Genomic DNA, 24,142 nt, shown 5'->3' on the forward strand with positions numbered 1-24,142 from the left:
GCATCAGATTACCTGGCCTCCACAAACCCCCGACCTCAACCCAATTGAGATGGTTTGGGATGAGTCGGACGGCAGAGTGAAGGAAAAGCAGCCAACAAGTGCTCAGCATATGTGGGAAGTCCTTCAAGACTGTTAGAAAAGCATTCCAGGTGAAGCTGGTTGAGAGAATGCCAAGAGTGTGAAAAGCTGTCATCAAGGCAAAGGGTGGCTATTTGAAGAATCTCAAATATTAAATATATTTTGATTTGTTTAACACTTTTTTGGTTACTACATGATTCCATATGTGTTATTTCATAGTTTTGATGTCTTCACTATTATTCTACAATGTAGAAAATAGTACAAATTAAGAAAAACCCTTGAATGAGTAGGTGTGTCCAAACCTTTGACTGGTACTGTACATAATACGTGTATAGAATGCCTCACGCAATACTGTATGTATGACACTATTTGCTGGTTTGTCCTAAACATTTATTTTACTGTATCTAAATTAGGGCCATTAGTATCGTTAGTTACTAGTTATTATACTCGTTAGTATCGTGGCAAGGAAACAAAACACAAAGCGGATTTAACTTCTTTAGGAGAACAGCCCTAATATTGGAAACAAACATCATTATGTTGTCATCTAGAGTCCCCAAAAAACATTTATCAAGCTATAGCACACAGTGTTTTCCATAAAGCAAGTTTTTAAAGGAACAAAGAGTTTGGTACACTTTGTGTTTTCATTTTTGCTATGGAAAAAATATTGCGATACTGGTATCATCACAGCCCAAATCTAAATCTGACTTTATACGTGACAACAGACTCAAAATATTGTGTCTGGGTAGCCTGGATCCCAATTGTTCTCGTTCACTTCACAATATCAGTGCAACGGTACCTGAGAATAGTTTGGCAACAGCCACTATTATAGCTCCAGCTGAGAGAACATCAATGGAAACACTGTTAGGAGTATTATGAGGGTCATTGAAGCCATTCACCTCCAGACACCTGCTTAACCCTTTAGCTTCATCTCCACCTGGGGACAGGGGACAGGTTCCCTTGGCTTGGCTATCTATACAGTAGTGTTCAGTAGTGTTCAATACACGAATACAGTATTATTCTACAGTCCTATATCCCTTGGTATTCACAGGAAATGTACAGAAACCAGAGCTGCCAACTCTCACGCTTTCGCCGTGTGACACATGTTTTTGCCTGTTTTCACACGCACTCACGCCACACATCCAATTTCTCACGCAGTTTTTTCAAACTCCCCGACGGTAGATGGCGCTGATGAGCGCCACTGAACCATATGTGCTGCACCCCGAAGTTAGCGACAGAAGAAGAGATACTATTGAAAGACAACAGGAGAAGAAACGGTCACTACCTCAAGAAGTCTGATAAGAAGCTGAGCTGAGACTAGGTATGTAACAATGAAATGTCGTCCAATTGAGTACTCACTCTCTTAAACTTTAAATCTTGAAAGAAATTATTTGTTTGTGCGTGTGAACATGATTTAGTGTGGTGAATGTAAACTCAGCTGATTTCGAACAGGTAAGATGTATTCCAAAGAATTTAACATAAATACAGGAAATGTGTGCATTGACTTGTGCAGACATTCACTGACCCCATGACAGAAGTGTACATGCTGTTCTTCCAAGCCACCGTACCAACTTTCACTTCTTTCAACTTGCTGCTTCAGAGAGAGCAGTCATCAATATTTTTGTTACATGATGAGGTGGGATTGGATTTAGCAGTTTTTTTCCATTCTGTGTTTCTTGCTGATATCTGCAGGGATCCTCTAAAACAGGTTTCACCTACTATTTTTGTAAATGTCTGTTATAGATGGTGAAATTCGTACGCAAGCTATGTTCCAAGTTTATGGTTCCAGCAGCTCTGCAGTGCCATGAGGAGCCTTGTGAAATTGCCTTTAAAGAAAAGGCAAACCATTTACCAGGTTAGTATTTGACTATTATTATGATCAAACACTGTGATATGTGATAATTAGCCTTGTACCTTATACCGATATGCTGTATCTGTGACAGGAAGAAAGTTGAACATTGGGTTCACAACCAGGGCTAAACTTAACAGATTACTCGACGAGGGTGACATCACACCACAGCAGGTGGATTCATTCCATGAAGCTGTGTTGTGTTTCCTGACAAGTGCTGTGGACTATGCACTTAAGAAGCTGCCACTGTAAGAGCCACTGATCAAGCACGCACAATTTGTAGATGTACGGCAGAGGGCTGAAAGTGACATCGAAGATGTCCTGTACTTTGTTGAAAGGTTAGTTTTTTTTCTCTAATTATTGTCTATCATCTTAGCTAAAATACCCTGTGTTTTATGATGAGGTGTGTTCACTCCTAAACTGCACATGAGATATTCTTATGTGGCTTCTCCTCAAAGATGTGTATGAACTGCTGCTGGTTGATGACTATATACCTAAAACGTAACAACTTGTAACTCTACTTTCATAAATAGGTTTCCCCATCTCCTCCCATACCATGGGCCAGAGGAGCATGACCTTCTGGGTGAGGAGTTTCTAAATTATCAGACCATGCCAATGATATCCCTGCAGGACGAAACTGAAATGGAAAGCTTCTGGGCTGAAATGGCAACCCGGAAGCATAAGGAAGTTTTTTTTCATTTTTTGTCTTTCCTTTTGGCAGGTGTGGCTTGGCTACATCTGTTGCTTAAAATTGTTGCATGCATATATGTGTCATGCATGTTGCAAATTATGCATGTTTTTATCTGAACTTTGTTAATGGATCAACCTACAGTATACTTACAGTATTAATCAATCAAAAATCAAGGTATGTTTTTCCATTGTGTTTTGGTGCATTTTCCATAGGTGACAGGAGCCAAAGAATTCGAGAGGCTTGCTGCCGTCGCCAAGCTTGTCCTGGTGTTGCCCCATGCAAACGCAGATGCTGAGAGGGTGTTTTCAGTTGTGGGACTGAACAAAACCAAGAGAAGAAACAGCCTAGCATTGGATGGCACCCTGTCCTCAATAATGACCATAAAGATGGCCAATCTGGAGCCCTGCTTCAAATGGGAGCCCCCCTCCGATATCATTAAGGCCTCCAAGAAGGCCACAGGCCAGTATAACCATGCCGACAGATCATAGACAAGAGGCTCATTTGAGATGAGCCAGGTCTGCGCAGAATCGATCACCGGCGATCACCGCCCAATGCATGCTGGTTAGATTTGTGTCCCGACTTGATCCCGACTTTCTCTGACATCATGCACATGTGGGCAACGATAACCTCATGAGATCAAGGCGGCCGCAGTTCTGAGACGCAGGCAGTGCAATTGCTTTTCACCGACTGCAGGACCCAGGCGGACCCAGGACAAAATCTCACTCCAAGGTTTTTTGAAAAGTTGGCAGGTATGAGAATCCCTGTGGTAACCCTGGGTACTTTCCAGTCACCGTAAGTGAAAGAGCCAACACAGGACACAGGCCTGTTAGGCCTTTTGCTAATAGGGCTATAAAATAACCCATACAACCACTTACTGTATGCTAACAGCAGGATAATAGTAGCAGGATGATAACAGCAGGAAAATAGCAGCAGGATGATAACAGCAGGATCCTAGCAGCAGGATGTAGTAGCAAGTTGCTAGCAGCAGGATGATAGCAGCAGGACGCTAACAGCAGGATGCTAGCAGCAGGATGATAACAGTAGGATGCTAGCAGGAGGATGATAACAGCAGGATGCTAACAGCAGGATGCTAGCAGCAGGATGATAACAGTAGGATGCTAGCAGCAGAATGATAACTGTAGGATGCTAACAGCAGGATGCTAGCAGCAGGATGCTAACAGTAGGATGCTAACAGCAGGATGCTAGCAGCAGGACGCTAACAGCAGGATGATAACAGCAGGATGCTAACAGTAGGATGCTAACAGTAGGATGCTAACAGCAGGATGCTAGCAGGAGGATGATAACAACACAGGCCACATGCTGGAATAGCATTGTCATTACTCACTAGTGAACCACAGCCAAGTTTGTTTGCCTCCTCCCTGACAGGACCACAGTGAAAATGAAATTACCCTAACTTTTTTTTCTGTTTTTACCCTTGCCTGTTTGGAAGGAATGTACTGTTCCTATCTTATCTGAGAGGTCATACACTACCTCAAAGACTTATGGCTATAATTGTATTTGTACATTAAAATACCTAAACAAACCAAATCTCACCAGTGTTGCTAGCCCCCCACCCCTTCTCTTTCCCTCCCTTCCCTCTTTTCCTCTCTTTCCTATTCTGGCTTGGATTCCTGATTTGCTGTGGGAGAACCAGGGGTGGGACTGAGTAACAACTTATCACACTAATTTGACTGATTTATAAGCAGCTGTTTATGGGCAATAAAGAGGGGAAGGTATAAACCATGGCAGACTGAGTACTGAGAACACTCTGGCTATCCATCAGTCAACTGGTGTGTTAGTTACCATTGGTCCAGCCAGAGGAAGTTAAACATTAACTGAACAGTCACGGGAGGGTCAGAGAAACAGAGCTTAAACATTAACTGACCAGTCACATGAAGGTCAGAGGAACAGAGCAGTGCATAAAACATAACGAGGGCCAGAACTATTACCTGACCATGTGACTTGACCAGGGAAAGCTGTGGGAACCTGTTATAAACTACAACAAGGGCCCAGAGGTATCCTGGTCAGGTGACGTGCTACACACAGAATAACGAAAATACACTTTGGTTGACTCAATAAAGCATTTTGCATCATCATGATGATGTGGCCGGTGACACTTTGTTTCTTGAAAGCCAAATATTTTGAAAACTTGACTACTGACATGCAAAACATGTCGGGACTGTATCAACAGTGGACTAATGAAAAAAACAAAAAATATATAATTTGGAGTGGATTTTGCCTTTAAGCAACAGACATCATCACCATCATTTGTATTCACTGCTTATTGTAGTCTACGTTATATTTCCATATTATCTTAGATTCAAATTATATGCAACAGAATGGGGGAGGTAGGGACAAACAACCTCATTGTCATGACACACACACACCATCTTTACCAAACACACACACACACACACACACACACACACACACACACACACACACACACACACACACACACACACACACACACACACACACACATCTATGGGGGAACTATTTTAATCTCTTCTTTCCTAAGGTGCCAAATCTGTCTTGCAAAATTAGCCCTTTCACTCTGCTAAACAGCAGTCTGACTTAAAGGAAAGATTCACCCATTTTGAATGTTAAATTGTTTTTGTGAATCTGTGAGTTCTATCGATTCCAGTTGTCATTTCATGTTTTCATGTGTATCTGAGCTATTGCTGGCAGAAATTCGGCCGGCTGACATAGCATTGTGATAAAGCCGCTCTCACTACACTGGAAGTTAATAGGAATGCGACTTTTAGATCGCAAAGACGTCTATCATACATGTCAGATTTTAACACTGGCCGATGTCATAATGCGAGAGGTTGTCTTCTCCCGAATGAGCCTCGAGAAATGTTTAATTTAACAGAGGGTCCACTACACTTCTCCTATTTGTTTGCCTCTTTAGTCCAGGGTGCATTGCATGGAGCCGTTGCGAATGTCAGACTCTACTCTGCAAGGCACATCGATCTGCAGGTTGAACATGGTGAGATTGTAGACTCCTAAATTGATAGTACAGTTTGTTTAGGCGATTTTACAGCTAACTAGCTACTTTACATGCTAATATGAACTTTGGTATTATTGTGTGTAGCTACGTTTGCTAGCTAGCTAGCCAGCCAGCCCGCCCATAGAGAGAGCATTGCATTGTGGGTTTTGTAGTCGACATGAGCTGCAACAGATTTCCACAACAATTTTCACATGTTGCTACCAACCTTGTTATAACGACAAAATAAAACATTTGTTCACAAAAACGATTTTCTCACATATTACTGTTATTTAACACTGTAAATTATAGGAATGAGTGATTTTTCCTTTAATGAGGAGCATGCTCTCTCACACACACACACACACACACACACACAACGGCTAAAACATTCACATCCATTAACAGGAAAATAAAATATTCAGGGGACGTCTAGGAGTCTAAAGCTGCTGGGCTCTCATTGGTCAGGCCTGAGACTCTGTGTTGTAACAATCAAACAACTGGGTCATTTTAGACAAGGCGTAGTTTTCCAAGTATATCTTATAGTATTAGCAAAGTCATCATGATCTTCTGCTTTATTGGATTGGAATTAGATTCCACAGTCTTCTCCATCCAAAGACTTGCTCGCTATCCAGATGGCTTGAATTTGTACTCATGTCAATTATTACTAGCTAGGACAGCTTGTTAGTATGTCTGGATGGGTTACTGACTGATAGAGGGAATAAATAGGACCCATGTGAACCAAAATGTTGAGACTTGCCGTAGCTTCACTTTATTAGTACTGCTTATGAAATACGATTATTAACATGTCAGAAAACAGTCAAAGCAACAATATGTGTCACGAGGTGAGAGAACAAGATGAAAATGAACATCTTGAGCAGGACCCTTTCAGATCATGAGAGCTGTGGTGATACAAAGCCCACACACAGTGACCGTCCGTGGACAATGCATGGTCAGATTAGTGGTCACTCACTCTGTTTGTTGTTCTCGGGGCCTGTGGCTTTGGTCCTGGCAGCCTCCTGGGGGTGGGCCTGTTTGGGGGGACGACCTCTCGAAGCCCCCCCTGATGACAGCTTCGCCAGCCGGGGGCTACTGGGGGTCTCCATGCTTGGGAAGGGACACACACAGAAAGGGAGGTTAAAATAGAGGTACAGTGATGTGAATTATGTTTCAGCCAGACACACATCCATGGTCGTCTGTAGTTGACTAGTTGTACACAGTGTCATAACTATGATATGAAGTTCCATAAACTTTGTAGTCTAACTTGCAAATGGGTCAATATTAGATACACAGCAAATGTAACAAAAATGCAATAAACATAAATCATTTTCCTTGCTAAAAGTAATGTATTTTTCAGCAATTCTCTCTCAACAAACAGTAAAATGACTTTTCCAGCCCTGATAGTGGTATTTCAGGTTCTCCAGATTGAGGCAAACCCATCATATACAGTGTACTGAGAGCATGACTTTCCATGTTTCATTTAAAAATCTATACTTTCAGTTACATATGAACTGAACTCCATGGTCGACCACTTAGAGTGGAGGAGAGTACAGCAATACAGAGTCAATGTACCATCACGGAGAGAGAGAGAGAGAGAGAGAGAGAGAGAGAGAGAGAGAGAGAGAGAGAGAGAGAGAGAGAGAGAGAGAGAGAGAGAGAGAGAGAGAGAGAGAGAGAGAGAGAGAGAGAGAGAGAGAGAGAGAGAGAGTGAGTGATGGACAGACTACAGAGAGATTTTGCTCATTTGCATAGTTAATTGTTTAATTCCAGCATTCACTTCCAGCATTTTAATCAATTTCTTCATTTCCTGCACTAATGTGTTATCATGTACACACTGTGTCACGCTTATTTTGTCGTAGTATGCATCTATTTCGGAAAGAAAATAACCTTCCTCAACAGAATAATAATTATCCTCTTTGAATGTACATTTTAGGCAGTTCTTACTTTCGCCACTAGGCGATCAGACAATTTCTGGGGGTCTGTACTCCTGAAGTTGTTGACTGTTTTTGTGCCTGCCAGTTAGCTAGCAGTTCTCAGCTGTTAGAAGCCAAAGGCTGGAAGTTTCTTACTTGAGATAAAAACGAATGATTGCCATAATTTTTTCGAGTCATTACTGAATTATTTCATGTTACAAATCAAACATTAAACCTCGTAAACAATTCATGGTAATTCATGGTAACCTCGTAAACTATTTATTTAGACCGAGCGTTTATTTGCTGAAATGTGTGCCGTTACCCGGCTATTAAAAGGGACAGGTGGCTATTTGAGACTTGGCATTTAATTGAAGTTTTACGGTATATATTTACACACAAGGTTGGATTAATTCTGTGAAATTGTGAAAATGATGATAATGACCTTTTAGTGTAAGAGCTGTTTGAGCTGTGGGATGGAGTTTTGGCCTTCCATGGTGACATCACCATGCGGTACATTAGTTAATAGACCAATAAGAAAGAGAGTTCCAAACCTCTCTGCCAATAACAGCACATTTTCTGTTTCCCCCTCCCCACTCAGACCACTCCCAGACAGTCCTAGCAAAATTCTTGAAACTATTTGTTTCTTTTTGACCATTTTAATTTAAAGCAGTCACAGTAAGGTACTTCATTGTTACCCAGAAAAGATTTGATATTGAGATAAAAACAGCTGAATTGGACCTTTAAAGTTGGTGGGCTGGAGCACAGCTTCATGCCTGGTCCATGTACAGTCAGTGTATGAGTAAGTTTACATGCACACTAATAGTTCGATATTAAACTGATTATGGCAGTAGGCCGAGTACTCTGCTTATCTTTTTATTTTATTTTACCAGGCAAGTCAGTTAAGAACAAATTCTTATTTACAATGACGGCCTACACCGGCCAAACCCGGACAACGCCAATTGTGCGCCGCCCTATGGGACTCCAAATCACGGCCGGTTGTGATACAGCCTGGAATCAAACCAGGGGGTCTGTAGTGACGCCTCAAGCACTGAGATGCAGTTCCTTAGACCGCTGCGCCACTCGGGATCTTAATTGGCATAAGGTAAAAAAAAAAAAACTGGTTTTCTGAGCAATCTTTCGAATTATTAGGACATGTAAACAGCTTAAGCGGCGTTACATCTGTGAAATTGATCTGCGCATGTGCCAGCACCGGTAGCGCAAGCCTCCCTCTTATGTGCGAGTGAAGTGAGTTCAAAAAACTGAAAGTATGCATCTTAGAAAGAGTTTTCACATACAAACATTATATGTCCGAACTTAAAATCAAAAAGGTTTCGCAAAAATAACATTATCACTGTGGTAGAACGTTTATTTTGATTGGTGATTTTCTGCATTTATCAAAAGTCCCATCAGGTAGCCTGATTTCAGATGTGTCCAAGGAAACAGGATTATTATGGAAATCGTTCTTTCAAAGTATGTAAACATTTTAAACAAACTATTATATTAATCTGACTATTCACAATAATCGTAGTATTGTGTGCATGTAACTGTGCTCTATGCATGTCATGTTGATTCTGAACATCATCACTCCACAGCACACTGGCTAATGGCTGATGGCTGACAGTGGCTACTGGCTAATTATGCTAAGTAGGATTGATTACAGTTAGACCTACCATCATGTTTTCTCTTAGCATAGTATATGTACATTCATGTCATTCCCCTAATGAATTACTACAGTACACAGAGGGTCACTCATTTGGGTGGCTCGGGTTATACACTTTTAATTTCACCTTGTATGGTGGTGTGGGTGGTTTCGGAGAGATGTGTTGAATTTACATTTGAAAAATGGATCATCACAAAAACATCTACTTGTGAAACTGGTGTGTATAATTATATTACACATAGACACAGACATGCCTGCCAGGTCACCCATGATACAAGTCAGTATTCGACGTCCATCTATGTCTGAGGACGTCAGGAGATGACATGAAAACTAGCCACTAGGGGCAACAGTGGACGGGGATGGCGGGTGGGTATAAGCATCTGCCTCTGATTCCAAAGGTTTTAAGTTTGAATCCAGCGATATAACGTTTTTATTTTTTTTATTTTTTTTTATCCTATCCCTAACCTTATGATTTTGGATTTTGGAGTTAATGCCTAAACTTAACCTTAAACACTTTGAAGTTTGACGTTTGAGAAACATGGATGAACGTCTAATTCTGATGTGAGACTGTGAGAGTTGGACACGCACGCAAACACTCGTGCAAGGACGCACACACACATGCGTCCGTGGACGCACGCACTCACACCCTGGACCATGTGTATTACAAGGCAAGGGAGGTATATTTCTATTTTCACATATTTTACTTCTTCATCTGTAAGGATATGCGTAGATCCATATTACTAGAAAAGCAAGGTTTGATATGAGATTCATACCATAGGCCAGAGAGCCAGACAGTCAGACAGACATTATGCACGTTCACGGTCCTAAGATATACATACAGATATACATATGTCGGTGGAGGACGGCTCATAATAATGGCTGGAATGGAGTCAATGGAATGGTGTACAAAAGATGTGGTTTCCATGTGTTTGATACAATTTCATTGACTCCATTCCAGCCATTATTATGAGCCGTCCTCTACTGATATATGTACACTGTCTAGTTTGTCCCTATTGTGACTTGCACTCATTGTCACATCTATAACATTGATGACACTAAATCAAATTAATTTTTATTGATTTGCTGATTGATGTACCATGGTTGATTTCTGATTTGCAATACAGTTTTTAATTCAACTAAATTCTATTCTATTCTATATTCACAGTAGCTTACTGTACACCCAGAGCAGTGAATGCACAACTGCCACACACAGTCAAGGCACTGTTAGGACTGCCAGGGAGATAAGCCACATACACACACACACACACACACACACACACACACACACACACACACACACACACACACACACACACACACACACACACACAGGTTCTGAGTTATTAAGTAATACCACTTTATTACTGTCATACTACAACACTGTTACTGACAGTTACTGTCAGGCAGGTAGCTTAGTGGGTAAGAGCGTTGTGCCAGTAACCGAAAGGTCGCTGGTTCTAATCCCCGAGCCGACTAGGTGAAAAATCTGTCGATGTGCCCTTAAGCAAGGCGCTTAACCCTAATTGCTGATGTAAGTCGCTCTGGATAAGAGCGTCTGCTAAATGACTAAAATGTAAATGTAAATGTAAGTTACAGCTATAGGCTAGTATACCGCTACTTTAGCAGTATTGCATACATATGATAGCCTACTATCCTAGTCATGACAGTTATAAACCAGTACATCATACAGCTGCCTGAAACCAAAGCAGAACCCCAGAAACAGCTGCAAAGTGAACAAGTGGAGGTATTTGGGGAATTGAACTCTTACACACAAAAACACTTAGATGTTTGAAGGCTGCACAGACAATCTGCCCTCTTCACCTCCTAGGTCATATAGGCTGCAACGGCAGTTTGACTTGCTTCTGTCTCACTCTACTTGAAGATGGTTACATTGTAGAAACATTGTTTGTGGACTGTTTCGACTGCTACATTGGTGCATTCGAACGTTACTGGCTACAATGTTTACAGTGCTGTTGATTAATAATAGGGACATGGGCTTCTAGAAGGCCACACCTACCTGCAATGTCGGGAGTCACCCAACACTAGCGGCCGGGGTGGCCCGGGTCACCCACGTGGGGGTCAGGCGGTGGGGCTACACCTCGCGCGGTATATGCGCCTTTCCCGGTGTTACATGGCCATCACACCTGCTGTCGTAAGCGGGTCTGGTCGGGTGCTTCGATGGAGACGGACTGACAGTCGTCACGGTCGTTAGCAACGCGCCTAGCCCCCGCTGTGAATCCGAGGAAAAATGAGGAGGAGGGGGAGATGAAGAAGATGAGGAAGAGGAGGAAAAAGGAAATGCCAATTAAAATCCTAAAGACGTTCACCTTATTTCCAGCCTCCACTTTTCCCCATTTCGTGCATTAATATGGCAACCACGAGGCACTTCTTCAATGTCAATCGTCTCGTTGTAAAACTCAAGAAATATGAATATCAGGAGGCACGCAGGAAAGATAGAGACATCTCCGACTCCTTGAAGAAAACATTAAAATACAAGAAGGTTTTATATAGGCAGTGAAGCAAAATGGCGACTTTAATATGAAGGAGGAGTAAAAAAAAATCCTTGCAATGGCTGGAGCTAAAGGGAGTCACAAAAATATGTTTAGTGCAGTAATTTTCGACAGCTGCAAGAGAGTTGGTTAGAGTAAAAGAAAACGAACCAGAGGAAAAAAGGAATTAAAAGATTCGACCTCGGTCGCTTTCGGTGCCGTCTGCGGTTCCTTACCTCGGGATTATTTCGGGGTTTTATACGGATATTATCTTCGCGGCCGTGTACAGTAATAGGCTACAGTAATGTGTGTTGAGTCATGCGCGTATCCACTCTTCCTTTGACAGTTGCAACTACAGTCTTCTGGCAACTTGCAAACTCTCGCGTTATTATTATTTTTATCTAGCAAATAATATTCGGGGTTTCTGCCTAATAAACCCGATTTTGTATCGATACCAAACTGACCGTTTGATGCGGCTCATCCGACGTAACGCCGTTCGGTCATGACGAAAAAGGGTTAGGATAAATTCTTAAAACCAGCCCCACTAAGCGTTTTAATCTGGTAATGTTAAATTACTAAATATTCGACCTTTATCGTTAATATTCAGGGTGTGAACAGCGGACAGCCTTAGATTGTGAATTGTCGTTGTGCTGTTTCGTCGGCATCATGCCAGTCCATCGCAATCCCAAAAATAAACCACTGGTAGGCTACAGCAATCGAAACTTGCATAGTGACGCTGGGGAAGAGTAGAATCGGCTATAGGCTACCTATTCTGCTCTATCAGAAGCTGATCAATCGATTTAATATAATATGTGAAATAGGCTGCCAGATGATGTAGACTGTTATGGTTGGGCATTGCTGATCTGTCATTTTATTCCAACACAGTGAAGGCAAATGCAGTGTCGAAAACCAAGGTAACTTTGGTTTGAAAGTTTCTCTTATTGTGCCCACTAATAAATTATTATTATTATTATTATTATTATTATTATTATTATTGCATTTCTGATGAAGTCAGCAAGCTTCTGCAAGAGCAGCTAAATGTTCCCCATTATACTCTGATATGATATGTATAACATGTGGCCCTCACTCATGCAGCCACTGAATCATAGCCACTTACAGTGGGCTCACACAACCAGAGGAGAGACTCTCAGATGTGATTGGTGCCAGTCAGCGTGACCTAATATTTATTGTAAGTGGAAATCATCAGAAACAATGACGTAATCCATGTACACTGGCTGTTCCCCTAAACCCCCAGAAGAGGGCAGGGTATACTCATTTTAGGGCCTGGCAAAGTCAGAGCCCAAGCAGGGTACAGGATATAAAATGTATCCTTCCTTTCGACCACTCTTTGAAGTAGTTACTGATGAGACATGAATGGACAGTGAAAGCTATATGGCGGAGCCCTTGCTTTCCCTTGTCCAATTACATTAGATCAGTTATGTTAGGCCTACGTCAAGGAGGGAATGGTTAAGGACACAGTTTTAATGTTTCCAAGCACCTTTCCTTCACTGAAAAAATTTAACAAAATAAAGTAATTTTCCTTCTCTGTTTCTCTTCAGCTGCGTTTACACAGGCAGCACAATTCTGATATTTTTTTTTCACTAATTGGTCTTTTGACCAATCAGATCAGCTCTGAAAAATAGCAGATGTGTAAAGATCTGATGTAATTGGTCAAAAGATCAATTAGTGGAAAAAAATATCAGAATTTGTCTGTCTGTGTGAAGAATGCAGCCTTCCTCTCAACTGATTACAAATGGTTTGTAAAGTGAAAGATAACATGAGCAAAACCTGCCGTCCTTTCACATGTCATTCATCCATTTCAGTTGCATTAGAGCTTTACAGTGGCAGCTACATTCAATTTCTACCAGATTTTCTAATTTGCTCCAAGATTATTTATTTTTTATCTACCACTCACATGAAATGTTCATACATTAGATATCCAGTAGAGGGAAGTGTTGCCTCACTACTGGGTGCTGTGAGACTGAAATATAGTCAGGCCATATTGTCATATGACCACTGGAGAACATGTATTGTTGTTGACAGCTGTCCACTGACTAGGCCTAGTCGCCAATCACTGTAAGTACCCTGGTACCTAGTTACCAAATACTTTTTTTTTTTGTGGTGGGGTAGGATTTCGGTTTGCAGTTTGAGATAAACACATCGGTGGTGTTTTCCATTAGAATATAGCAGAGAAGACAAAAAAACAACAACTAATCTTTGTGGGTTGAAGTGGCAAAAAATGACCCCAGATGAGAATATCTCACAGACACATTAGGAGAAATCCACAGGACTCAATCTCAAATAAATGGGAAGGGTTGACCCTGCCGATCAATCCTCCTCCTTTCTTAAAAAATATTAGACCACAGGTTGACATTCTATATGTGATGGCAGTCAATACATTCCTCGGAGCAACTGTACTATCCCAGTGTATGGAGCTACTTCCTGCTGTTCCCCTGCTCTGTGTTTTAATGCAGTCTATTGAATGCTTATTGCAGGATCCTGGTTGACAGACCATGAATCCTTTACAGTGATTTACTCCTCTCTGTCTCTGCTGAGCAGGCACAAGCCTGGTTAATGGCTCATAAAAGCTGTCAGGTGGCCAACCTGTACTACCATTGGCAACAAGAGGGAAACTGTGTTCTATGCTGTATGTTTCATCAATCGATGAGGTTTCAAATGGATAAGCTGTCCTTCTGTGTGGCATAGGGAGAAAGACAAGTGAGAATGTGTTGTGGGATTAGAGAACAGCAACCATGATTTAGAAGCCATTTGTTGAGACAGGTGGTCCTGAGCTGTTTAAGAATCACAGACCTCTAAACCTCCTTGGGCATCACTAAGCTCATTTATAACTGAGGAGAGAGAGAGAGACAAATAAGAAAGGATGGAATAAGAAAGAGAGATAGGGAGAGAAATGAACACATAAACTCAGGTTATAAACACTCCGAGTCCTCTCTCCCTAACTACCTGCTCCACAGCTATACACTCTATCACCTCTACCTCTCTACCCATAATGAGACCGTCACATAGCTGACAGGACCTGTTTATCATAGAACCATCCATACAATAATGATTTACATGTAATTAGGCAGGGAGATGCTTGGTATCCCCCAGTAATTGTCTCCCAGCAGTAAGCCAGACAACCTGCGAGGCAGGATGGTGACAGGAGAAACTGCTTAGTATTCGCTAACATGACTCAGCCACTGAGTGACAGGTGAGGACGCAGGTGCAAGGTTCCAGACACGCTTCGTTTGGACAGGTGTGACATCCCCCCTCCCTCTCTGATTTTCCCTCTCTCCCTCCCTCACTTCCTCTGTTTCTCATTTTTATTTTTCTCTCCATCCTTTTTTTCTCTCTTTTCATCTCCATCTATTCCAACCCTTTTGTATATCTCTCCGTTATTCTATCAATTTTCTCTCTACCACTCGCCATCTCTCTCCTTCTCCTTTCTGTGTAAACACAGCGGTGTAAAGTACTTAAGTAAAAATACTTTAAAGTACTGCTTAAGTAGTTTTTTGGGGTATCTGTCCTTTACTTTACTATTTATATGTTTGACTGCTTTTACTTTTACTCCATAACATTCCTAAAGAAAATAATGTACTTTTTACTCCATACATTTTCCTTGACACCCAAAAGTACTCGTTACATTTCGAATGCTTAGCAAGACAGGAAAATGGTCCAAGTCACACACTTATCAAGAGAACATCCCTGGTCATCCCTACTACCTCTGATCTGGCGGACTCCCTAAACACAAATGTGAAATTATTTAGACTTTTACTTTTGAGACTGAAGTATATTTTGGCAATTACATTTACTTTTGATACTTAAGTATATTTAAAACCAAATACTTTTAGAAGTAGTATTTTACTGGGTGACTTTCACTTTTACTTGAGTCATTTTTTATTAAGGTATCTTTACTTTTACTCAAGTATGACAATTGGGGACTTTTTCCACCACTGTGTAAACATCTCTCCCTTCCTTCTTTTCTGTCTCTCTCTTCTCTAGACACAACACCTCTAACCATTATGCATCCCTCATGAGGGCAGGGAGAGAAACAGACAGGCAGTGCAAGAGTGAGAGAGAGTTAAAAGAGATAGAGAGTTAAAAGAGAGAAAGTGTAGAAGGTAGGGTAGAGAGGTTAGGAGGCAGAGCCCTGCGGTCAAGCCAGAGCAGTTTATCTGAGAGAGCTGTTGCGGTTTAGGGAAGAGGACTGCTGAAGTGAATCTGTTTCGCTCTGCTTCAACAAAAGCAGGACTGCACTCAACCGAGGTCGGGCCTGGGGAGAAGAGAGAGGAATGTGTGTGTGTGTGTGTTTGATGGAGAACAAGGACCAGGGAGAGATTAGAACTGAGCATAGAGACACACAGATCACTGTGGGGGAGAGTATTAATTAAACAACAGGCCAGCTCCCCTGCCCCAATCCCTAACACAGCCAGCCACAGCTGCACCAAGAACAGAGAGAAAGTGTGCGTGTGTTACAGTACCTGTGATAGCGTGGTGGGAGAAGGCTTCTATGTAAGTCAGGTAGTTGTGTGGGCAGTGTTTCTTCAGTCACTTGCAGATGTGCTGTTGGGTCCACAGCACCACTGGTTGAGAGAAGGTGTGTATATGTGAAGGTATGTATAACTGAAATTGCGTGACCGTTATATTATGATAAGCAACAGATATTTCATGAATATGCATTAGTTTATTTTAAAAAGACAAGATTCTTCATATTCCATATCTCTTCTTAACATCTGTACAGCAAGTCAATAATTGTATCTTTAAAACCCTTTTCCTTAACATATCGAAAACAAACAACCCATCCATGATCTGAAAAAGTAAACAAACAAATAATAGAAGTGTCTGTACACATCTACAAATGTATAACAGTGTATTTTCCATTTAACAGTCAAATTGTTTCATCATTCAGACAGTCCTTGTCAACTGAAGGGAGGGATAGAGGGAGGGATGGATAAAGGGAGGACAGGAAGGGAGGAAGGGAGGAAAGGATGGGAGCTGGTATGAAGAGACTACCCACTGGGCACAGACATCAATTCAACATCTATTCCACATTGGTTCAACATAATTTAATTTAAATGGAAACAACGTTGATTCAACCAGTGTGTGACCAGTGGGTAGCCTGTTTCCCAGAATAGTTCTATGCTCAACCATAGAAGACCTGCTCCCCTTCACCATCAATTCTGAAAAGTGAACCTTCATTTTCTGAGTAAAACAAAAACACATACATGTAACTGCCAAAGTAAAGGAAACACAAATATAAAGTGTCTTAATAGAGCATTGGGAATTAATGGGTAAAAAAAATCGACATTCATCCAATTACGTCAAATCCCGAAGTGAAACTATGAGATGAAGTTGCATGGTTGGGCCACCACGAGCCTTCAGCTTCAATGCATCTTGGCATAGATTGTCTGGAACTCTATTAGAGGGATGCAACACCATTCTTCCACGAGAAATTCCATCATTGGGTGTTTTGTTGATGGTGGAAAACGCTGTCTCAGGCGCCGCTCCAGAATCTCCCATAAGTGTTCAATTGGGTTGAGATCTGGTGACTGACACACACACACGCACACATGCACACACAGTCTTGTACAACTAACCTTGTGGGGACACAAAATTCAGTCCCATTCAAAATCCTATTTTCCCTAACCCCTAACCCCTAACCCTAACCCGTACCCTTACCCTAACCTTAACCCTAACCTTAACCCGAAAACCTAACCTTAACCCTAACCCTAAATCTAACCCTAGCTCCTAACCCTAACCCTAAAACTAATTCTAACCCTAACACTAATTCTAACCTTAACCCTAAACGCCCTTGAAATAGCATTTGACCTTGTGGGGACCAACAAAATGTTCCCTAGTTGGTCCCCACAAGTATAGTTAAACACGTCCACACAACACATGACACCTAAGCATGATGTGATGTTAATTGCTTAATTAACTCAGGAACCACACCTTTGTGGAAGCATCTGCTTTCAATATACTTTGTATCTCTCATTTACTCAAGTGTTTCCTTTATTTTGGTAGTTACCTGTACATCGGCCTATGTTGCTTTCTTCAAAGGATCCTTATTAACAGTCATGCTGGTATTTGATTTCTGGTAAGTTTATGAAGCACAATAACGGTAGGTTGTCTTTGTGTCTGGATTCACAGTGTGACAGTAAAAGCAGGCAGCTGGTCTGGTTCCTCTCAATAATCTCTCTAATATTTATAGCTATCAATGAGAGACATGGTGTACGGTGTAGGTGCATAGCTTCAGTCCTCCAGGGCTAACAGTATACACCATATGCTCTCTTTCAATGACAAGTTGATAACTTGGGCTACCAGGTTTGTGGAATCTATAGTCAATCAGTTACACGAACTGATCAATGAGAGAGAGAGAGAGAGAGAGAGAGAGAGAGAGAGAGAGAGAGAGAGAGAGAGAGAGAGAGAGAGAGAGAGAGAGAGAGACCAGCAGGATAGGAGCCCTTGAGAACTGGAGTTGTGCACTTCTGGTGTTATGGGAAATACACATAATATTATTGATTTAGGATCAATATTATTTTTACACAATGGCGTTGTAACTACAGTATACTTCTACTGCATCATGGGAGATGTAGGCATTTGACTCATACTGGTAGAATAGAACCATTCCTTTGGGCCAGCTACATCTTTGATTATTGCTTTATCAAATACAGCTAGGGCACAAACATTCACAGCAAATCTCTGTCATAGCATGTCCTCTCAATTCCCTCTGTTAATAAAATGCTAAAGGTAAAGGTCTACATTATATTCAGTTCTACAGCTTATATTACTTTAGAACGTTCAAATAATATACAGTACCAGTCAAAAGTTTGGACACACCTACTCATTCCAGGGTTTGTCTTTATTTTTACTATTTTCTACATTGTAGAATAATGGTGAAGACATCAAAACTATGAAATAACACATACAGTGGGGAAAAAAAGTATTTAGTCAGCCACCAATTGTGCAAGTTCTCCCACTTAAAAATATGAGAGAGGCCTGTAATTTTCATCATAGGTACACATCAACTATGACAGACAAATTGAGAAATGTTTTTCCAGAAAATCACATTGTAGGATTTTTTATGAATTTATTTGCAAATTATGGTGGAAAATAAGTATTTGGTCACCTACAAACAAGCAAGATTTCTGGCTCTCACAGACCTGTAACTTCTTCTTTAAGAGGCTCCTCTGTCCTCCACTCGTTACCTGTATTAATGGCACCTGCTTGAACTTGTTATCAGTATAAAAGACACCTGTCCACAACCTCAAACAGTCACACTCCAAACTACACTATGGCCAAGACCAAAGAGCTGTCAAAGGACACCAGAAACAAAATTGTAGACCTGCACCAGGCTGGGAAGACTGAATCTGCAATAGGTAAGCAGCTTGGTTTGAAGAAATCAACTGTGGGAGCAATTATTAGGAAATGGAAGACATACAAGGCCACTGATAATCTCCCTCGATCTGGGGCTCCACGCAAGATCTCACCCCGTGGGGTCAAAATGATCACAAGAACGGTGAGCAAAAATCCCAGAACCACACGGGGGGACCTAGTGAATGACCTGCAGAGAGCTGGGACCAAAGTAACAAAGCCTACCATCAGTAACACACTACGCCGCCAGGGACTCAAATCCTGCAGTGCCAGACGTGTCCCCCTGCTTAAGCCAGTACATGTCCAGGCCCGTCTGAAGTTTGCTAGAGTGCATTTGGATGATCCAGAAGAGGATTGGGAGAATGTCATATGGTCAGATGAAACCAAAATAGAACTTTTTGGAAAAAAACTCAACTCGTCGTGTTTGGAGGACAAAGAATGCTGAGTTGCATCCAAAGAACACCATACCTACTGTGAAGCATGGGGGGGTGGAAACATCATGCTTTGGGGCTGTTTTTCTGCAAAGGGACCAGGACGACTGATCCGTGTAAAGGAAAGAATGAATGGGGCCATGTATCGTGAGATTTTGAGTGAAAACCTCCTTCCATCAGCAAGGGCATTGAAGATGAAACGTGGCTGGGTCTTTCAGCATGACAATGATCCCAAACACACCGCCTGGGCAACGAAGGAGTGGCTTTGTAAGAAGCATTTCAAGGTCCTGGAGTGGCCTAGCCAGTCTCCAGATCTCAACCCCATAGAAAATCTTTGGAGGGAGTTGAAAGTCCGTGTTGCCCAGCGACAGCCTCAAAAAATCACTGCTCTAGAGGAGATCTGCATGGAGGAATGGGCCAAAATACCAGCAACAGTGTGTGAAAACCTTGTGAAGACTTACAGAAAACGTTTGACCTGTGTCATTGCCAACAAAGGGTATATAACAAAGTATTGAGAAACTTTTGTTATTGACCAAATACTTATTTTCCACCATCATTTGCAAATAAATTCATAAAAAATCCTACAATGTGATTTTCCTTTCTCATTTTGTCTGTCATAGTTGACGTGTACCTATGATGGAAATTACAGGCCTCTCTCATCTTTTTAAGTGGGAGAACTTGCACAATTGGTGGCTGACTAAATACTTTTTTCCCCACTGTATGGAATCATGTAGTAACCAAAAAAGTGTTAAACAATTCAAAATATATTTTATATTTGATATTCTTCAAATAACCACCCTTTGCCTTGATGACAGCTTTGCACACTCTTGGCATTTTCTCAGCCAGTTTCATGAGGTAGACACCTGGAATGCATTTCAATTAACAGGTGTGCCTTCTTAAAAGTTAATTTGTGGAATTGCTTTCCTTCTTAATGTATGAGCCCATCAGTTGTGTTGTGACAAAGTAGGGGGGTTTACAGAAGATAGCCCTATTTGGTAAAAGACCAAGTCCATATTATGGCAAGAACAGCTCAAATAAGCAAAGAGAAAACATGAAGGTCAGTCAATCCCGAAAATTTTAAGAACTTTGAAAGCTTGTTCAAGTGCAGTCGCAAAAGCCATCAAGCGCTATGACGAAACTGTCTCTCATGAGGACCACCACAGGAATGGAAGACGCAGAGAAACCTCTGCTTCAGAGGATAAGTTCATTAGAGTTACCAGCCTCAGAAATTGCAGCCCAAATAAATGCTTCACAGAGTTCAAGTAACAGACATCTCAACATCAACTGTTCAGAGGGGACTGTATGAATCAGGCCTTCATGGTCAAATTGCTGCAAAGAAACCACTACTAAAGTACACCAATAAGAAGAAGAGACTTGCTTGGGCCAAGAAACAGGAGCAATAGACATTAGACCGGTGGAAATGTGTCCTTTTGTCTGGAGTCCAAATTTGAGATTTCTGGTTCCAACCGCCGAGTCTTTGAGAGACACGGTGTGGGTGAGCAGATAATCTCTGCATGTCTATTTCCCACCGTAAAGCATGGAGGAGGAGGTGTTATGGTGTGGGGTGCTTTGCTGGTGATTCTGTCTGTGATTTATTTAGAATTCACACAATTTATTTAAAGGCACGCTTAACCAGCATGGCTACCACAGCATTCTACAGCGATACGCCATCCCATCTGGTTTGGGCTTAGTGGGACTATCATTTGTTTTTCAACAGGACAATGACCCAACACATATCCAGGCTGTGTAAGGGCTGTTTTACCAAGAAGGAGAGTGATGGAGTGCTGCATCAGATGACCTGGCCTCCACAATCCCTTGACCTCAACCCAATTGAGATGGTTTGGGATGAGTCGGACCGCAGAGTGAAGGAAAAGCAGCCAACAAGTGCTCAGCATATGTGGGAACTACTTCAAGACTATTGGAAAAGCATTCCAGGTGAAGCTGGTTGAGAGAATGCCAAGAGTGTGCAAAGCTGTCATCAAGGCAAAGGGTGGCTATTTGAAGAATCTCAAATATAAAATATATTTTGATTTGTTTAACACTTTTTCGTTTACTACATGATTCCATGTGTTATTTCATAGTTTTGATGTCTTCACTATTATTCTACAATGTAAAAATAGTAAAAAATAAAGAAAAACCCTTGAATGAGTAGGTGTGTCCAAACTTTTGACTGGTATTGTATATGTTTGTCATAATCATGGTTCATTTACAGTACAAAGACATGATCTAGGGGGGTGACATTCTGTACATTGTGAAGACAAGGCTTTATAAAAGAGATGAAAGGAAGAGAATGTGCTTCGGGAGAGGGTGCTCATGAAGGCAAGGGTAAATATACTTTATACTATATGAATTCGATCTATCAAAACTATAAATACATATTCCAAAATGAAAGTCCTGAGAGGGAAATATACATTGTGAACAGTTGGGTTGTGATGTAAGTATGATACAGAGACATTGACATTCAGTAGTTTGCTGCATTTCCTTTCCACCAACCTTGGAGTAATGCACCCACCGTAATGTACTACAGTAATTGATCAGTAAAAATACTCCTCTCTGCACCCAAAATGAAAGAAAAAAACAAAAAGGGAGGAATCAGTTGTAGTTAAGATCTAATTTGTCTACATTGTCAACTTCATTTCAAACATCTTATATCTATGTTACAGTGTGTGTCCTTGTATATATTTTCTCTCTCTCTCTCTCTCTCTCTCTCTCTCTCTCTCTCTCTCTCTCTCTCTCTCTCTCTCTCTCTCTCTCTCTCTCTCTCTCTCTCTCTCTCTCTCTCTCTCTCTCTCTCTCTCTCTCTCTCTCTCTCTCTCTCAACCAGTTTGGCCTTGTTGAATGGGAAACCTCCTTCAGTGTGTTTGGCATGTAGTCTACAGGCTCCTCTTCTCTCCTCCTTTCCATCCTCTCTCCCCCACAGCCCTATTCTGCGGTCACATGTCTGGAGTGAGCAGGTCCTTCCATGGCTACAGGAAACAGTGGAGGAGAGTGAGGGCTGCCAAACGGATGGAGGGAGGGATGAGCTAAGAGATGTTTCCAAAGGAGGCTGCAGAGATAGGGAGAGGAGAGACAGAGACAGAGAGACAGAGAGAGAGAGAGAGAGAGAGAGAGAGAGAGAGAGAGAGAGAGAGAGAGAGAGAGAGAGAGAGAGAGAGAGAGAGAGAGAGAGAGATGAATACAAGGAAAACAGTGGGGTTGGGGGTTGGATGGGCATCACTGTCTTTCACACCATAATGCCCAACTCCAACAACACACTCACACACTGTGCCATCCAGACCCCCTGCCTCTGTCTGCCATCTCTTCAAACCCTGTTTTATCTGTCAACAACCCAGTTGCATTAAGAATTACTTCTGAAATATCAGTCTGAGAGTGAAACCTCTGGTTCACATTCTCTCTATGCCTAAAACCATTCTCATATTAAACTCATTGATGTCTATGTCACGCCCTGGTCTGGGGACTCTTTATGTTGAGCCAGGGTGTTAGTTCCTATGTTTAGTTATTTTCTATGTTGTGTTCTAGTTCGTGTTTTCTATGTTGGCCAGGGTGGTTCCCAATCAGAGGCAGCTGATTCTCGTTGTCTCTGATTGGGAACCATACTTAGGCAGCCTGTTGGCACTTTTGTTTTGTGGGATCTTGTTCCGGAAGGTTTGTGTATTTAACCTAGGACTTCACGTATCGTTTGTTGTTTTGGTTTGTTCGTGTGTACAAGTAATAAAGATGTACGCTTCTCACGCTGCGCCTTGGTCCGCTTCTTCCCATAACGATTGTGACAGTCTATGAACCGTAGATGTGACTGGTTGGTTTCTGTGATGACTACACTTTTGCACCGGCCTCAAATGACAAAAAAGGATGCTGGGAAAACTATATTTTTGCATTGGAGGAATAAAAAACAAAAAAGGAGACATTTGGCATTTTAGTTATCCCTCCCCTGATTACAGAGAGAAAAACAGTCACCTGTCTCTAACACACAGGCAGATCTAACATGGTGTTGGAGTGAAACAGACCCTGAGACAAAGAGAGCGGGAGAGAATGAGAAAGAAAGGCAGATGGGATTGAGGGGTGGCTTGAGATTTGTTCAGGTAAAGAGGGACTATCTCTCAGCTGTAAATCTGAGTGGAGAGGAGGACGAAGGGGTTCCCGAGCAAATTTGTGTAAAAATGTCATGTTCTTTTTTATTTCTGAGCCTGTCATGCTTTCTGCCCCAGTGTATTCACATTTCAGATCAGTTGAGCGGGCAGACAGACAGACAGACAGCGCATGGAACTGTGAACAGAACTCTCTCCACCAGGACAACAGAAAAATCAAAAGGAACGTTCCAACCTAGCGACAAGGTTACCCCAGCGACATCCCATGGCAACTGAGGCGTTGCTGACAACATTTCGGGGAGGGGGGGTGACGTCATTCCATTTTTTCCGCTAATTACCGCAGAGATTCTGAGACGGAGCAGATGGCTTGTTCCACACAAGCACCGCTCATACACTTACGCACACACGCACACACACACACTTCACAGGAAATAAGACACGTTGACAGAAGGAAGGGACAGAGAGACTGTGGCCGTGTCCGAATACCCATACTAGCGTACTACATACTTAAACTGCATACTATGTACTCATCGTTGCATACTATTTAGCGTTTAGTGAAAAGTATGCAGTATGCCATGGCCGCAAC

The 24,142-nt window shown here is 41.8% G+C and overlaps 2 protein-coding genes and 1 long non-coding RNA gene across 7 annotated transcripts in view; 1 reads left to right on the forward strand and 2 right to left on the reverse strand.

The window, feature by feature from the left end:
- The window catches only part of LOC121545318 (zinc finger protein 512B), a 35,961-nt gene extending 23,605 nt beyond the window's left edge, over positions 1–12,356 (reverse strand). Inside the window, exons 1-3 of one of the 3 annotated variants that reach the window (XM_041855732.1) lie at positions 11,903–12,356; positions 11,195–11,407; positions 6,578–6,711 (exon numbers count right to left, since the gene is read on the reverse strand). In XM_041855732.1, the coding sequence (XP_041711666.1) occupies positions 6,578–6,710 (133 nt within the window). In that variant the 5' untranslated portion in view covers position 6,711; positions 11,195–11,407; positions 11,903–12,356. Of the gene's footprint in view, positions 1–6,577; positions 6,712–11,194 lie in introns of all 3 variants that reach the window. The other 2 variants (XM_041855733.1, XM_045209558.1) reach the window with 2 other exon arrangements.
- Positions 1,336–2,181, forward strand: LOC121545319. Of its 2 annotated transcripts, none has more exons than XR_005996263.2 (3): positions 1,336–1,396; positions 1,819–1,930; positions 2,019–2,181. It is a non-coding gene; the product is annotated as an uncharacterized LOC121545319 (long non-coding RNA). The 2 variants fall into 2 exon arrangements; XR_005996264.2 differs by lacking the exon at positions 1,336–1,396 and adding an exon at positions 1,605–1,711.
- A 9,877-nt stretch (positions 12,357–22,233) lies between the features above and the next one.
- Positions 22,234–24,142, reverse strand: part of LOC121545317 (sterile alpha motif domain-containing protein 10-like) — a 132,111-nt gene continuing 130,202 nt past the window's right edge. For both annotated transcript variants that reach the window (XM_041855731.1, XM_041855730.1), the window contains exon 5: positions 22,234–22,517. In XM_041855731.1, coding sequence (XP_041711665.1) covers positions 22,495–22,517 — 23 coding nt within the window. In that variant the 3' untranslated portion in view covers positions 22,234–22,494. The remainder of the gene's footprint in view (positions 22,518–24,142) is intronic.

The sequence above is a fragment of the Coregonus clupeaformis genome, chromosome 30 (assembly GCF_020615455.1).
Source record: "Coregonus clupeaformis isolate EN_2021a chromosome 30, ASM2061545v1, whole genome shotgun sequence".
Lineage (NCBI taxonomy): Eukaryota > Metazoa > Chordata > Actinopteri > Salmoniformes > Salmonidae > Coregonus > Coregonus clupeaformis.